This window comes from Balaenoptera physalus, assembly GCF_965194825.1.
Source record: "Balaenoptera physalus genome assembly, chromosome: 3".
Lineage (NCBI taxonomy): Eukaryota > Metazoa > Chordata > Mammalia > Artiodactyla > Balaenopteridae > Balaenoptera > Balaenoptera physalus.
This window is the reverse complement of record NC_138890.1, coordinates 149,481,552-149,500,002: the sequence shown is the minus strand read 5'-3', so window position 1 is coordinate 149,500,002 and position 18,451 is coordinate 149,481,552. Positions and strand designations below refer to the sequence as shown.

The 18,451-nt window shown below is 40.1% G+C and overlaps 1 protein-coding gene across 1 annotated transcript in view; it reads right to left on the bottom strand.

The window, feature by feature from the left end:
- Window positions 1-18,451, bottom strand: part of ADAMTS12 (ADAM metallopeptidase with thrombospondin type 1 motif 12) — a 405,596-nt gene that overhangs the window by 94,837 nt on the left and 292,308 nt on the right. Inside the window, 2 exon segments of the mRNA XM_082453678.1 lie at window positions 11,027-11,165; window positions 12,626-12,870. Coding sequence (XP_082309804.1) covers window positions 11,027-11,165; window positions 12,626-12,870 — 384 coding nt within the window.

The window sequence follows — 18,451 nt, the reverse complement described above, 5'->3', positions numbered from 1 at the left end:
GAAATTAAAGATGATACAAACAGATGGAGAGATATACCATGTTCTTGGATTGGAAGAATCAACACTGTGAAAATGACTATACTACCCAAAGCAATCTATGGATTCAATGCATTCCCTATCAAACGACCAATGGCATTTTTCACAGAACTATAACAAAAAATTTCACAATTTCTATGGAGACACAAAAGACCACTAATAGCAAAGCAATCTTGAGAAAGAAAAACACAGCTGGAGGAATCAGGCTCCTGGACTTCAGACTATACTACAAAGCTACAGTAATCAAGATAGTATGGTACTGGCACAAAAACAGAAATATAGATCAATGGAACAGGATAGAAAGCCCCGAGATAAACCCACGCACATATGGTCACCTCATTTTTTATAAAGGAGGCAAGAATATACAATGGAGAAAAGACGGCCTCTTCGAGAAGTGGTGCTGCAAAAACTGGACAGCTACATGTAAAAGAATGAAATTAGAACACTCCCTAACACCATACACAAAAATAAACTCCAAATGGATTAAAGACCTAAATGAAGGCCAGACACTATAAAACTCTTAGAGGAAAACATAGGCAGAACACTCTAAGACATAAATCACAGCAAGTTCCTTTTTGCCACCTCTTAGACCAAACCTCTTAGAGAAATGGAAATAAAAACAAAAATAAACAAATGGGACCTAATGAAACTTAAAAGCTTTTGCACAGCAAAGGAAACCATAAAGAAGACGAAAAGACAGCCCTCAGAATGGGAGAAAATATTTGCAAATGTAGCAACTGACAAAGGATTAATCTCCAAAATTTACAAGCAGCTCATGCAGCTCAATATCAAAAAAACAAACAACCCAATCCAAAAATGGGCAGAAGGCCTAAATACACATTTCTCCAAAGAAGATATACAGATCGCCAACAAACACATGAAAGGATGTTCAACATCACTAATCATTAGAGTAATGCAAATCAAAACTACAATGAGGTACCACCTCACACCAGTCAGAATGGCCATCATCAAAAATGTTACAAACAATAAATGCTGGAGAGGGTGTGGAGAAAAGGGAACCCTCCTGCACTGTTGGTGGGAATGTAAATTGATACAGCCACTATGGAGAACAGTATGGACGTTCCTTAAAAAACTAAAAATAGAACTGCCATACGACCCAGCAATCCCACTACTGGGCATATACCCTGAGAAAACCATAATCCAAAAAGAGTCATGCACCACAATGTTCACTGCTGCTCTATTTACAATAGCCAGGACATGGAAGCAACCTAAATGTCCATCGACAGATGAATGGATAAAGAAGATGTGGCACATATATACAATGGAATATTACTCAGCCATAAAAAGAAATGAAATTGAGTTATTTGTAGTGAGGTGGATGGACCTAGAGACTGTCATACAGAGGGAAGTAAGTCAGAAAGAGAAAAATAAATATCGTATGATAACACATATATATGGAATCCAGAAAAAAAAAAAAAAGGTTCTGATGAACCTAGGGGCAGGACAGGAATAAAGACGCAGACATAGAGAATGGACTTGAGGACACGGGGAGGGGGAAGGGTAAGCTGGGAAGAAGTGAGAGAGTGGCATGGACATATATACACTACCAAATGTAAAATAGATAGTTGGTGGGAAGCAGCCACATGGCACAGGGAGATCAACTCGGTGCTTTGTGACCACCTAGAGGGGTGGGATAGGGAGGGTGGGAGGGAGGGAGATGCAAGAGGGAAGAGATATGGGGATATATGTATATGCATAGCTGATTCAATTTGTTATAAAGCAGAGACTAACACACCATTGTAAAGCAATTATACTCCAATAAAGATGTTAAAAAAAAAAAGAATTATCTTCATATACCCCTTAACCTGATCATCTCAAGTGGAAATTATACCTTGATATAAGAACAAGTAAAGTTTCTTATGTCCAAAACCAAAACAAAATAAAACAGTGACATAGCTCATCATATTCTCAATTCAATACTGAAATTGTAAAATAAAGGGAGCCTGTTATATGGTTAATTTAGTTCATATAAGATTTTTATGGCTCAAAAATTCAAGTTAGGAAGGGTATAGAGAAAGCAACTAAAGACAACTTATTGTAATCACCTATGGCAGAAAATGCAATATTTCCTACTATATCAAAATTTAAGATCAAAGGTACTCAAGCACTGAATACTTAATCACATCACCTGAAAGAGATTCAAAGTACTATATACTCAGTTTTTAAAATACTGACAAATACCAAGATCTCTTTTTATAACCACTTGAGTACAAGTTAAGAAGTATAAGTTAAATTTTACACTAGGACATAATCTATAATTCTCCTAAAATTGGATATAACATTGATTTTAATAATGTGAGATGATAAAAATTCTATGAATCAATAGAGGGCACTGCCACAATTCCCTTACAATATACAGAAATAACATGTAACTTCATAGAAGATGGGAAGAGTAGGAATTGTATAACCATATGTCTTATTGACAAGTCCATCCTAAATCTACCAACTTTCAATTTCAGTTCCCACTAAATATTTACTTTGTATTTTCTGGCTCCTTGACCCCCTTCATCTCTGATTTCCTTGATCAATGAGTTCAGATCTATCCTTCATAATGAAGGCTCAGTCAAGAAGAACTTGAGTCCCATCACTGCAAGAGCTCAAACACATTGACTTTATTATCCATTGCTGAAACCCACACTTCTCACAACATTGGTAAGACTCAAAGCCAATAGTTTTTTCCTCCCTGAAATCCCAATGAACTGATTACATACATTGACTGTCATGGTCAGAAAGAAATTATATAAGAAATACTTAAGAAATGCTCAAACAGGAGCATCGCTGGTGCTTGAAGAATGCTTAATGGAACTAGGTAGGAACCATTTTCAAAATTTACCACGATCAAGAAGTATTCTTTCCTGCTTATAACTCCTCTTCTGCAGCCACTGTGTACAAATCAGGCAAAGCACACACTTAGGGAAAGTCAGAGGCCTGCAACATCTCACAAAACTCACAGGGTTAACAAGAAAAGCAAACATTCAGCATTTTGCAGGGTACATTGAGCAAAGCAAGCCTTCAGAGAAACCAACTAAGAAATCCCCAGCAAGTGCACTAATAGGGAACAAAACTAAGGCCCTGGAAACAGGGGAGGGACTAATCTCTGCTGGCTGCATGTGATAAAAATGGGATGGGATGGGACTAAGACGACCAGTAGAATAAGAGAATATTAGATTAGCCACCTTGGAAAGAATTCTGGTTAAAGGTTCCACATGTAAGGAACTTGGAAGTTGCCACTCTGTTGTATGACAAGTAAAAAGCTGAACAGACTGAAAAATCAACAATTCTTCTTGGATATGAGAGAGGAAAGGGCACAGGGCAAACTGCTGCTCCCAAGACTGGAGAGACAGACGAGTGAATAGAGGGAGTCAGAACTTCCCAATTTTCCAGAGTAGAGACTCAGAAGCTGACTACCACGGGAACCTGAATTTCGGCAACTTAATATCAGAACCAAACCGTGGATCCAGGATACCTCAAAACAGCAAGTATAATAAATGCCCCCAAAAAACCCCCAAAAAACTACACCTAGGCATATCACTTTCAAATTACAGAAAATCAAAGACAAAGAAAAAGTCCTGAAAGAAGCCAGAGGGAAAAACACCTTACCTACAGAGGCACAAAGAAAGAACTGCATGTGGCTTCTCAGAACTCACGCAAGCAAGAAGAGAGCAGAGTGAAATATTTAAAGTGTTGAGAGAAAAAAACCCACCAACTTAGAATTCCACACCCTGTGAAATTACCATTCAAAAGTGAAGGAGAAATAATTTCTCAGACAAACAAAAACTGAAGGAATTCGTTGCCAATAGACCTGCAGGAAAGAAATGTTAAAAGAAATTCTTTAGAAAAAAGGAAAATATTAAAAATCAGAAACTTGGATCTATATAAAGAAAGGAAAAACACTAAAGAAGCAATAAATGAAGGTTAAATAAAAACTTCCATTTTTCCTATTCGGAGTTGATCTAACAGAAAACAGTTTGTTTAAAATAATAATACCAATAATGTATTCAATTATTTTGATTATGATGTTTATATATATATGATACATATGTATATGTGCTTAGGTACACATATAGAAATGAAATGAATGACAAAAATGATACAAGGGACGAGATGCAGGAACCAGGATTATTTTGTTATTATAAGGTACTCATACTGCCTATAATTTTGTTATTATAAAGTACTCATAACACTGAAGTGGTACAGTGTTATCTGAAAGTGGACTGGATTAGCTGTAAACATATATTGCAAACTCTAGGGCAATCACTAAAAAAAAGCAGATTAGCTACTCTGGGCTAAGAGTTTTCATTAGTTCATTAGTGAAGTACAACTGGAAGGTTATCAGGTCTCTACTGTGTATTACTCGTAGTTTATTTTATATATTTATGCATGTGATAAACTATATAATCCTCATTCCATAGCATATGTTTAAATGCATCTCAATAAATCCTATTATTTTTATGAAGTCCTACATATTAAAAAAATCCTCCAGATATTTTTAGAGATCAATATCTGGACTTGGTTGATCCTACCTGACAATTATAGAGGACAAAGTCAGACGGAGTAGCGCCAAGATGAGTGCAATTTTAAAAAGTCAAGGAAGTATCTGACTCTGATTTTCTGTCCTCTAAACATCACTATATGGTCACCCATCAGGATCAGAGTGAAATATGTGCCCTTATTTATTATTCTCACGCTTTATCAAGGATATGTGGACGTATCTCAAATGAACGTGATTATTTTGAGCCTTACTAGGAATACTGTCAGACTCTGTAAGAACTAGTTTCAGTGATGTAAGTATCTGTTCTACATGTATTTATTTCTAATGAACATGATCTAGTTTCTAAGGCAGCTTAGAACAGTTCAAGCAATCTCCAGGAGCTTCGCATGGTCTTTGGAGTTTTCTTTTTGTTTCTTTTAATTGGGGTATAGTTGTTTTACGATGTTGTGTTAGTTTCTACTGTACAGCGAAGTGGAGTTCCCTGGGCTATACAGCAGGTTCTCATTAGTTATCTATTTTATACATGTTAGTGTATATATGTCAGTGGAGTTTTCAGTATTTGCCTTTTCCTATCAGAATGTGACGTTCCTTAAACAAAGGAACAATGACTACAGTCCAAAGAGAATTCAGCCAAGCAGGGTGACGTCCAGGGTGGGGCAGGAGAAAATGTTCTCCCTTTTGTGCAGGCCATTGTTGTGCTTCTACACCAAAAACACAGCACAGAGGAGACAACAGAGCACACAACTGGCAAAGGTCACATTCAGAAGTGATGACCCGTTGTCTGACAGTAGTGCCATTGCTGTAAGTTTTATAAGACACATGGGAATTCTGGTTAGAATATATTACAATTGACAGATTCCTGCAGTACTAGGGTTGCCATGGGGCAAAACTATGGCTTTTACATTTTTGGGAAAGTGATCTTGAGGTTTTGCCAAAATATTTTTTTGCTTAATAAGGAGTCCTGAAGCTTCCTATTGAGACCAGCATCTGTGTCAAGCCATTTCTGCAGCTGTTCCTCCACAGATAATCCATTGGTCGCACTTTCATGGTTGATCTTTGGATGGGTGACTGGGGTAAATGTTCTTCAACAAGCCTCTTGTAATGAATGGTAGCACTTGCTATTCCATTCCCTTCCAACCTTTCCCAAGGCACAGCTAGTCCTAAATTCTCCCAGAGTCACCCCAAAGTCATGCCCCACAGATAAGGCAGGAGTGAAAGCAAATATGGTGGAGAGGACAGAAGAACGAACACTAGTGGAGAGAGAGGCCCGTTGCTGGTATACTCTGAGTCCTCTTTACCTTGGAAAAGTGGGCTGTGGAAAATAAGTGGGCTGGCTTTGATGACAGTTAGCTAAATTTATAATATACTCTTGCCAAATTTTCATATGGATTTCTGCTCTTGAACAAAGATGATAAAAATTTTTAAATAGTCAAACTAAGGAAATAACATCTTGGTGAATTTTTTTTGAATCATACATTTTATTTTATTTTAAATAACTTTAACTACCTTAGCTGTTAATAAAATAAAAGCAGAAAGAACAGGCTGCCATTTTTCCAGATTTAATCACAAAATTGTGTCTACAATAATCGACATAACTCGCTTCTTGTCCTTCACCCATCTCATCAAAAATTATTGCATTTTCCCTCAAATTGTATTTTTTGGATTCCTCTGTGAATATACTCATTTTTTCCTCGTTCCTGGGGGCACCTTGGTTTAAATCCATCCTTTAAAAAAGGAGAAGGGGTACATATGTGGAGGCAAAATATTCTCTTGAAGCAAACAGATACAGAGTTGCTAGAAAAAGCTGATTGTAAACACAAGCTGCCTGGTTGGGAAGGGGAAGGCTGTTGATTTAGAGATGCGTGACAGCCTTTGGTGGACAGGCACAGGCAAAGCCCCACCGGGCCCTTCTTCCTTGGCAGGGTCAGGACTGAGCCAGCGGAGGCGGAGCTTCGTCTTCCCCTTGGAACTCGTTGTTTCGGTTCTCCTCCAAAAGCCTTCATCCAGATAAGAAGCCAATGACTGATTACATCTTCTTGAATTTATACTTAAGCAGCTCTTTGCTCCAAATGCACAATGTAAATTATATGTAAAATATAAATTATAAATGATATTAAATTATAACTATATATAAAGGGAAGACAAAAATGTCACAACGCTTAAATGTAGGGAAACATCCCGGCAAAAGGGTGAGCAGGACTTAGGTGAAGGGTTTGCCGGGCTCTCAGACAGAAGCTGTTGGTGGGTGGTGGCCACGTGCGCAGCCCCCGTGAAATCTGAGGGCTTTAACTGCTCCACCTGAGATGAGAAGGAGACCACCAACATCACAAACTTCTTAGAGCCTTAACTCTTGATGACTTTCAGGCCTAGGACGGTTGCAAAGTAAGGACTCAGCTTCTCATGCAAGCGCTCAGCCAAGCTGCCAGAGTGGCTCTGTGATAATTCCTAACGTATTTTCAATGTCACTCGGAGAGGCAATTTTGAACCACCTTAGCAAGTCCTGTCCTGAAATGAGGTCCCACAGTGCGGTCAGGAAAAAACTGCAAGAACTAGAAAGAGTGGGTGCACACAGAGAGAAAAAGGGAGGAAAGGGACAGGAAAGAGAAAAATAAAAGAAACTAGAAGGAAATCACACTCAAATCAAGCCTGTAAATTATTATTCCAAAATCCATAAAGAAATATAATACCAAGAAAGACAACAAAATAATTACAACAGGAGTTCACTCTGGATAAAATAAGTTTGTTAGGACAGTGCTATGGAATGAATGTGTCCTCTTAAAATTCATATGTTGAAGCCCTAACCCCCCAGTGTCATGGTATTTGGAGGTGGCACATTTGGGAGGTAATCAGGTCATGAGGGCAAGGTCCTCATGACGGAACTGATGCCTTTATAAAAAGAAAAAGGGACATAAGATGTGAGGATACAGTGAGAGGGTAGCCATCTACAAGCCAGGAAGAAGATTCTCACTAAGAACTGAATCTGCCAGCACCTTGATCTTGGACTTCCCAGCCTCCAGAACTGTGAGAAATACATGTTTGTTGTTGAAGCTACCCAGCCTATGGTATTTTGTTATAGTAGCCAAACTGACAAAGATAGGCAGTCTGACCTACTTTTTAAAATAAGCATGTTACTTACTGCCTTTGGGCATTTTCACCTGGAAATCTCATAGGCACTTTAATTGAACTCATATCATCATAAACTCCTCTTGGGATCTGTTTCCTGTCACATGTTCCCTGTTTCAGTGAGTGACACTACCATTTAGCCAGTTATGTGAAGGAGAACACTGGGTGTCACCCTTCAACCCTCCCTCAAGCACAAACCACTCTCTATCAAAAGATAAATGGAATCAACCATTAAGTTCAGTCTAGTACAGCTCCTAAATATCTCCACATTTGCATGATTTTTCCATCTGTACCACCTTAACTTTAGTTCAAGCCACTATTATTACTTCCCTAGACCACTGCCAAGATCTTCTATCTCTTTTCCTTCCCTTCTAGCGTTTCTCCCACATGGAAATAAAACATTGACCCTAGTTAACTCTGGAGGAAAAGGAAAGGGAGTAGAGTTAGGCAGTGCTCTTCAAGTGTATCTGTGCAATTTCTTACTCTTTAAAAATGAAGATTGAAACAAACATGACATAATAAGATCTGATAAAGTTGTGTGGTTGATCTACAGGAGTTTGTTATTGCATTCTCCTATTTGCTGGGACCTTTGCAATATTTTCCAGTGAAAAAGTGTAAAACTAAAATAACACAATAACAAAATAAAATAAAGTAAAATAAAATAAAATGATTGCTACTACCTGTTTGTAACCTTGGGAATCAATGGGAATCAATTGATGGGAATCAATGTGGTAATAAGTTTCTTAACATTTGGTATAAGTATGTTACTTTTTGAACCTAGAAATTCCATCTACAAATTAAAATTTAATGAGATCATTCTTTACATGGGCCCAAAGATGCTCATCAGAGGATGATGATCAATAAGGAACTGGCTGAGGGAATTTTGTTTCGTCTCGCCAGTGAAATATAATGTATCCACAAAAATGATAGCTATGGAGACTGAGTAACACATGGAATGGTACCCACGTTATGATGTTAAAGTGAAAACATATGTATATGTACATAAATACATCCATATGCACACAACTATATACATCTATGATGAGAAAAAATAATATCGAAAGGCAATGAAGCAAAGTACCAAAGTGCATGTATGTTAGGGTGGTGACTTTAATTTTTCAGTAACATATTTAACTTAGTTTTATAATATAGAAAGTTTTAACTTAAAGGAAATAAAAATACATCATTGAATGATTCAGTGTTTCGGGCAGTCTTCCATCTTTATATTTAGCAGTGAGTGTCTTATGTGAATATTAGCATTTCATTCTCTATGTCTGAGAGCGTGAAGGTAGCTATGCTGTCATCCTTCTCTGCCAGAATTAAGAGAGCTCACTGCCACTCAAATAGATATCATGGCTGAAATTCAGGTAAGCACATGGGCACTATGATAACTTCTGTTAAGGTTTAATAACCAGAGTGACATTTGCCCAAGTCAGGCAGAGATGCTCCTGAAGGTTCAGGCTGTATCAAAGCCAAATGCCCGCTGTTTGGTAAGGCTGTTTCACTTCCTTGCTAAATACGAATATATCTTTATGATCACTGCACAAATCAGCCATTTATAATATATTTCCCATGCTCTGAAATACTACACAAGCAATGCAAAGAATTCGGCCCATGCTGAAATAGAAGGGGGGGGTGGGATGGATAATCTCGTGTTTCTCTGAGAAGGCCCTGATCAGGCAGGACTGGCTGAGTTTCTCTCCGTGGTGTCCCGGAACAAATGATTTAAACTTAAAGCTTGAACCTGTACGTCATTGCAAAAAAGAGAACAAAAGGGATGCAAAATCGAAAAAGTATTTGTTAACTACAGTCCCAATGACTTCATTTTCCTCCCAACTTCTCCTCAGGGAAATATTTTTCACCAACTTATTTTCTGCTTAAATTGCTTTTGCTTCTCAGCAAAAAGATCCCAGCCCTCCTGGGCAGCAGTGGGAAGAGCAGGGCTGACTCTTACTGATGCCCTTTACGGCTGCTGCCAGATGTGACCTAGACAGATTTCCAGAGGTTTAGGATTTTCAAGATGTCACACATTTTGAAATGAACATATGATTCCTGTGATTTCTAAAAGTGAGCTGTTGGTTTTCTATACTGAAGGAGGGAAAGAAAGAAATTAGTAATACAAAAATTGTTTACAAGGCTGATGGGCCACGACTCAATGTCTGTCCCTGGACCTCTTTCCACGACTACCTCCTGGGGGGTGGGGGTGGGCGGGTGGAAGGAGCAAGTGAACAAATGGAGCAAAGTACACAACAGGGAAGCCAGGGCGGAAGAGGCTGTGTTCTCCTGACCCCTTCTCTCCATCACTCTGATTCCCTTTGCTATATTGCTGATTCTGGCACTTCAGCCAATAGCTGCCCTAGCTTTATAGCCAGCAGTAACAATAGAGGCAGAAAGTTCCCAAACAGACTTGGACAGGATCCAAAAGGAGAAAGTGAGGCAGAGTCTACTATTAAAGCCCTCAAATGAGCGAAGAGCCCCAAGTACCAGAAGAGCCCCGACCCCTGCCCCCAGAGGCCCCAGAAATGTTCATCTAGCACTGCGGCCACAAGAGTCCGCACGCTACAAACACATACTCCTTTACAGTTCCCAGCCTCTCTCTGCAGTTGGATTGTGCCCACAGGGCTGAGGCCAACCAATGAAACATGAGCAGAAGTGGTTTGCGTCACTCCAGGCCAAGGCCGTTATAAGGGCCAGTCTGCCTCTTCAATTTCTCCCTTCCCCTGTGGGGCAATGTCAGATGTCTCAGCTACAAGAGGAAGCAGGGCCATCTAATCTGTGCCAGATTTAGACTGGGTTAAAAATAAACCTTCATTGTGTTCTTAAGATTTTGATTTCTTTGTTACCATAGCAGAACTTGTCCCATCCTGACATACTTGACAGCAAGGAACCTCTCCAATGCTTGATTTATGAGAGAAAACTGTTTTTCTTGTAACTATGAAAAACTGGTAAATTGGAGACAGAAGAAGAACACTGGGCTAGGAATTAGGAGAGACGGTTATGGTCTGGATTTGGCCATGATTTAAAGGATACCTCTGGTGGGTGGTTTGACTTTTGTGGTCCTCAGGTCCTCAACCAGAGAAGTTATAAACCTTTCTGGTCTGCTTTTTTAAAAAAGACATGTAACCCTTTCTGCAAACAAAACCTTTCATGAAGGACAGTATGTAAAACTGATAAAAGAAAAAGTGCCTCTTTCTTTAGATCATGACCAACACATTTACTCCCTATAGAGGCCCCTGGGCCATCTTTGCGGAACCCTGCAGACCTAGGGGCAAGACTGCAAACTGCTGGCTTAAACTTCCTCCATGGCCTATTCTGAAGCTGACATGGATTTATAGAGAGAGGTGCTGTTCTCACCCGTCCCACAGGTTACACTGCACTCTGTCCAGCGGCCATACTGCCAGAAATACACCAGCTTCTCCACGTCATTGTCAAGGCCATCTTTCCGGATTGTGTACTCATACTTGATGCCAGGGTTAGTCACCTGGAATAGAAGCTAAAGGACAAGAGCAGGGTCATGTCAAACTCTGCTGTGACTTTATACTGCAAACCACAGTCCTATAAAAATGCTGTACAATGTCCATCATCTTAAAGTAGTCACGGAGGTGTGCATTGGAATACATACCATTAAATAAATACCTCTACTTCCACCTGCATGTCTACATATGTCTATAGTTAATCTGCTCCTGTTCTATTATTTCTTGACTGAATTCTCATGGGAATTCATGGAAGGCCTAATCATACGGGAATTACTCTGAGGGAATGACCAGAGTGTCCTTTCCAACAATGGGCTGGTAGGTCACCTTGTGCCCTTGCGTACTTACTAACTTTGTGGTTATGGGTAAGTTACTTAATCTCTTTGTGCCTTACTTTCCCCATCTACAAAGTGAGGATAATCATAGCATGACTAATAGGGTGCTTTTAAGGGTTAAACAAACAAAAGTAATGTGACTAGATATGATTAGATCGGTGTCTGGCATATAGCTAGCACTCAGTAAACAGTAACTTTTGTTGCCGCTGTTGTTGCTTTATGGTGCCCTTCTCTAGCTCTCAGGCTGATTAGTTTTCTTGAAAGCATATATTTCTGGGATTAAAATGGTCATGGGTTTTAGCCAAGGCATAAAATTGGAGACAGAATTTGGGACCTTCCCCTCACTTCCCTCTCCTGCAGGCAATCTACTTACCACATGTTTGAAATGGATTAATCTCACACTTAGAGGTGGTAGATGGGTTGCTCCACGGGGTGGGCCTATAAGATGTAAGGTCTCCTGACATTTATGGGTCATAGCTGCCAAGCATTGACCTCCAGCTTCTGTGAATGCTCTGATCTCTGGCTCTGAAATGACTTCCTTCTAACTTCTGAATATAGTTCGATGTGGCCGTCTTGGGCCATCCATCATCCCCAACCTGCCTTGGTCTGCTGGTATAATTACCCCACTCCTTTTCTACAGTTCTTTGCTAGTATGAAAGACAAATCACTTGTGCCTTTGAAGAGCACATGCTACATCTTAACCCCTCTCTCCTCCAAGAGTTTCACGAAGTCAAACCTTTTGCCTGAGGACAACCACATGATAACATGTGAAAGAACCATGTCAGTTCATCACCACTGCTGGAAAGCTGTTTGGAAACTCATGCCAGGCTGACATAGACACGACATAGACATAGCTTTTATACCTGAGGAACACTCACTCTGCAATAAATAGCCTGCCAACCATACTAGAAACTAAATTCAACAGATGATTTTAGGGCCCATGGCATTTCATCACAAGGGTTTTGCCAATTTTAGGCAATAAAGGATTAGCAGCATAAACTAATATCTCACTTCCCTCCTTGTTCCTTGCTAAAAGAAGGTTTAAGGATTCTTAATGAATATCCCCTAGCAAACACTTTGGAAAAGAAAATTAGAAAGATCCTAACTAGTGCACATGTCAGCAGTTCCCTTTGCTTCTGTGTTACCTGGATCCATACTGACTCATTGGTGGGACCTGTGGCCATCAGTTTCTCCAGGTCTCCTTTCCTGTCATATTGAAAGACGGTCCCTGCCAGCTTGTAGTTCCCATTCCACTGGATAATAAATCCTCCATTGAGGTAATATTTTTCAGGGTCTTCACTCCTGATGGCCAGAAAGTTTCCAGCTCCCTCAACCTCCATTACCCGTATGTCCCTGGCTCCTTTTGGAATCAGCCCGATGTCAACATAACCTAAGGAGAGAAGAGAGGCGTGCAAGCTTAGCTGAACACAGTCTGTTTCTGACTTATCATCCATCCTTTTCCCAGCATCTCCATCAGTTAGCGCCCTTGCCTTCCTGCTGGGTGGTTACTGGGACTGGCACATGCACTAATTACGGGGAACTTTAAATGCTTGGCCATGAGTAGAATTCTCAGGAACCTTATGATTCACTATGTAATCAGTTTTATGAGAGGAGAGGTGAAATAAATGCAGATTGAACTCTGAACCTTTTGTGGTTGATCCAACATTTATTTTTCTGTGATTTTCTGTTGATAGTTCAAAATGATACAGCCCCTAGCCAGCTACCCATTAGCATTTCTGCTTCCGCATTTGTTGCTGCTATCAGATTAATCTCCCTGAACATTGCAGTGGCTACATCCTTTCGCTAATCCTCATTGCCTGAAAATTAAAGACAGACTCTTAGAAGTAATTTAATCATAGCTTAAATTCATTAAGAGAATTCTGGAGGGAGTCTTGGATTGATTGCCACCTGGCACTCTTGAATACAGCTTGTGATGAGAAACTCAGCTCTGAGCACAGCTTTTTATATTGCTGGACAATTATATTCATTAGAAAGGTTTTTTTTTCACATTTTTTCTTATGTTTTGATGAAATATAAACTTACGTTGTTCTCATGTGTTCTAGTCCAACATTCTGAAAAAGCACAGAGGACAATCTACTTAAAGACCATGATCAATTCTAGCTACAGTCTTATCCTTGCTTATTGGTTGTTACGGCAGGAGACCTACTGGGGAGAAATGGAATGAACACATAATGGCTTCCTCTCTTTGCCAGACTCTAGGCTAAGCCCTTTATGCATTCATCCTGTTTATGCTTCAAAAGAACCATCATCTCATAGCTGTGATAGAATGGAAAGACGCTGGGGATGGCATTGGGCAAGGAGTACTGGGGCATGGGAGTCAGACATCCGATTCTAGTTTCTGCATTGCCACGAATGAGCTCCATGATGTCCATTGACTTATTTAACTTCTTTGAATGTCACCTGCACAATGAAGGATGTTGAATGAGATGAGAGCTTGAATGAGATGATGTCTGACATCCCTCCCAACTCTGCTAATCGATTATTTTGTCCTTTTCTAAGCTAAATTTTCTCTGTTCCTTTACCTTTTCCATACAAAACTTGATTTTAAGACCTTGATCCTTTTCCACTGGATATACACTAAGTTTTTTTTTTTGACTAACAAACACACCCTCATCTCTGTCACCTAAAAGTGCCCTGACTACTCTCTTTCCCTCAGACATTAACATAGCATGGGATCCTGGGAGTTAAAACCCACGTCTGGCCAGCAGGAACGATTTACTCAGAAGCTGGGTACAGTCCACAACCTCAGCTCAATTTTTTCAAACTGGCAGCTCCCATCCAAAGGAAGTGAAGTATGGGGCCTGAAGTACTTGATTAAATTCCATTGGGCCCTCACGCACTTGCCTGAGACAGCTGATTGAAACTATTAAGTTACAACTAGCTCAGGGAAAATATTTAATCACATGTAATTGAGGGTGATGCAATTGTTTAAAATGCCTTTGGAGCATTGCTCCCTGCAGCATAGCAGAGCTTCTCACAGCAGAGCTCACGCATAAGGTCAACTAGCATTAAAGAATATGGCAACCACCATATCCCTTGCTTAAAAACAAACAAAAAACCAAGCCAAAACAAAAAACAGTGAGAACTGATGAGAAAAAAACCCAAAAGAGTTTGCCTTTTATCTTCCACTTAAGAAAATCTAAGATGAGAAATATTTATTTTGTATAGATTCTGTCTTATCAAAAGGCAAAGTACATCAAATTTAAAATAAAAGCTTTCATTGAATATAATTGCTGCTTCCGAACAGTTTGTAGAAAGAAGATGTAAATGGAGGCAGATTTAGCCATGAGCAAAAGCAGTACATATTTGTAATATATTTTTGCAAAAGAATACCTAAGAGGAACCCAAAAGATAAAATTGTGGTGTTTGGAGTCGAAAAGAACCATAACATAGCCACCAGACTCCTTTACACATGACAAAATAACCCACAATAGAGAGGAGTATAAAATGAAAAGTAAAAGTTTCCATTTCCCTCCACCCAGAGTCGTATGTCCCAAAGATAATTACAGTTAATAGTTTCTTGCATTCTCTTCCAAAACCTTTCTTTGCATGTATAAACACACATACACATACTTTTTTAAACAAGTGAGATCATACTATGTGAACTATTGCTTTTTAAATTTAATATACCTTACATATCTTTCCACATTTTTTTTAGCATTTCAACAACTGCCAAAATGACATAAACCCATTTATTTAATCAGCCAACTGTTAATGGACATTTAGGTGGAAGGGAATGACCATCAATCTCTTTATCTATAAAATGAGGAAACTGAGTTCCCAAGAGAGGAAGAAATCTATGCCACAGCACATGGCCACACACACACACACACACACACACACACACACACACCCCTATAACCAGGCTTTGCTAACCAACTCCTAATACAGCGTTTTTAATGAAAAAATGTGACTGGTAGAACAGAGATGAAAAAAATCCCCTTGAATGTCTCATCCTCATGAGTCTTCTTTATAGAAATGAGAATCATATTAAAAAGTTGTAGGGGGTGAAGTGTTATTGAGACATTCATTCTATGTCAAGGTCAGATTTTCAGGGTTGGTAAGAATATCTCCAAAGTATTAAGAACAATGAATATATTCATTCAGTAAATCACTTTTCTTCCATTTTGCTTAGTAAACACGATTCTTTCGCACCATTATTGGGGGAAGTGGAAAACATAATCTTGACCTCAAAGAAGGAGCCTCTAGACCCATGGAGACCACCTGGAGAAACCATCCCGTTACTGAGTCTTGAACACCTTGAGCGAAAAGAACATTCAGGGCCTTTGAGGATGGAGCAGAAGACCGGCCTCACTTCTGAAGACATAAGAGTGACAATGGATTATTGGTGCTAATGTGCGTCTTATTCAACTATTCTAAAAAAAGGATTTACCCACTGGCATATTTGGTTTCCAGTCTGTCACTTCAGATAAAAATGTGTTTATAAAGAGGTCATACTATTAACCCAGGCAATTTAACTACAACTACCAGCTTGTCTTTTTTTTTTTACGATTTGTGCTGTCAGTGTGTGGCAAGCAAGACAGTCCTCACTGCAGGCCAAGATGCCATGGTTTCTGTGAGGGGGCTCCCGGGAAAGATAGATCCATCTTCTGCAGCCTGGCTTGACAGCAGTGACGCGTTGCTGTCTGGTTCAGATCCAAAACTGCATTTGACCTGCTCACAAATCACAGTGAGGAAGAGCTACGTACAAATACATTCGCCAGGCAGATTTACTGAGAATTAAAGTGCCCTGGATTTGGAGTTTTAGCCTCAATTATTTCAAAAGAGGGTTGTAAGGGGCCTGGAGTCTTGGAACACACTGTGAGCAACCATAATCCTCTTGCTAGAAACCAGTGGAAACATAGCAGAGGGAATAGACACCGACAGGGGCTTCCTGACCCTAAATGCTTCCTCACAGCCCTGAGCCCTGGAGGTCTTTCAGCTCTTTAAACTCCCGTGTAAAGTGTCCAGTCACTCTCTCTACCCCTTCCAACCCAAGGTTTCCTGGAAAGCATGACACAGGACAGTCTCCAAGTAAGGTGGTATTTTGGTAAACATGGTTTCAAGAAAGCCAGGTCCTCTCTTATCATTATGTCCTCCCTTCTGCCTCTGATTCTGTCTCTGGAATGTTTTCTTATATGATTCTCATCCCCTTTACATGAACTTCTTTAGTCCAGGCCCTTATCTCCTGAACCTGGGTTAATGTTTGGGTTCCCAGCGCTGGGCTCTCCTATTCCGGGCAATTCTGTATGTTGCTGGCAAACCAGTCTTTCTAGGACACTGACCTCCTCACGTCATTCACCCTCCCTAAAATCTTAGAAAGGTCCCTATTCTCTCTTGAATCTACAGCAAAGAAACTGAACCTTGCAGAACAGCCTAGGAGCAACTTTGAGTCATGAAGCCGTATCATTTCTTCCTAAAAGTGTCTCATGTCCCACGGCCCAGACTTGTATAGACCCTACACCCACACTGCGGCCACAGCCCTCCGACCTGTGCTGTGAGTGTTCCTAATGGGTTCCATTCATTCATGATCATTTTCATTTTGTCACAGAGCCTAGGGAGCCACCAGCAAAAGTCCAGAACATTCCTCATTATGGGATTAAGATGGTAATTTTAGCATAATTTGTAACTGTTGTCAGTTCCTAACTCTGTATGAATATAATCTTTTGACCATAAAGATCAGTGGCAGAGCCTAGGGAGCTACAGCCGGAAGAACTAAGCACATAAACACACAGAATCAATAAGTAGATGGGATCCAGGTGGTCAGGTACATACATAATTCCAGGCAGCTGCTGCTTTTACTCCATTTCAGGAATCTCCTATTCTAAAGATATGGATACTGGCAGCAAGAGTTGAAGAACAGGGACATTCTGTGTCTTTCCTCTGCTTTTTAGATTTTAGATTTTTTTTTTAACATGCTGAATTGTAAAAGTGAAAAATTGTATGTGAGGTATATCAGACAGTGGAAATTGAATTAACTTCTTGTGCCAAAAGACTTAAAATTACTATGTGCATCAAATCTACTCAATAGATATACAAATGTATCATTTAAAATGTAAAATTAAAGGTGAATTTTATATGGTAACTGTTCTGGTTCCATAAAAAGATTTCAAACAAAAGTTGAGCACATTCCGGTTATGATTAAATAAAAGAGGTAGGAATCAAGGCTGGTGGTTTGGGCACTGAGTTAAGTGACACAATTAGTCGTAGGAGAGTTCCAGAATGCTCAGAGAATGTGGTCCCTTGTTCCCAGCATCAAAACAAAGCAGGTCAGTGTGAATAAGACCAGGACTTGATTCAGTGGTCAGAGGGCCTGGCATTGGTGAGGTCTAGAGAAGCCAATTAAGTCCAGAGGAGTCTAGAGTGGTAGTTTTAGGAAGTCAATGGATTAAGTCCAAATTTTGGTGATGTGTGCTAGGGAAAAATAGGTCATTTAATGACCACACCCGATACTCAGGGGCATACTCAGTAACTTCATCCCGGGTGTTAAGCAAGTCTAGAAGGGAGGTGCCCCACTATATCTGACTTCCACCCTAGGCATCGCCCCAGCCCCAGAGTGGGATACTGCCCCATCCCCTCTGGCTCTAGGTGGGTGGTGTACTCTGGCCACCCTATTTCCAGCACCTGCGTTCCTTGGAATTTAGAGAATTAACAGCCAGATCCCTCCACCTCCCCAAAGCAGCGCCAAGCAATGACTAATGGGAGCTGGTGTGTACTGTCTCAACGCCTTCCCTCCTGGGCGGGAAAACTTTGGAAGTACAACTTCTACACTGGCTCCTATATAATAACTGGCTTAATGACACTCCCTTTCTGGCTGCCTTCCTTTCTCTGTTTCACTTCCTCCAGTGCCCTACTGGTGTTTCCCAGGATTCTCCGACCTCCAAACAAACGCATGGTACCTGAATTCTTGTCTCAGGGTATTTCTTGGGGGGAGGGGACGAGGGCGACTA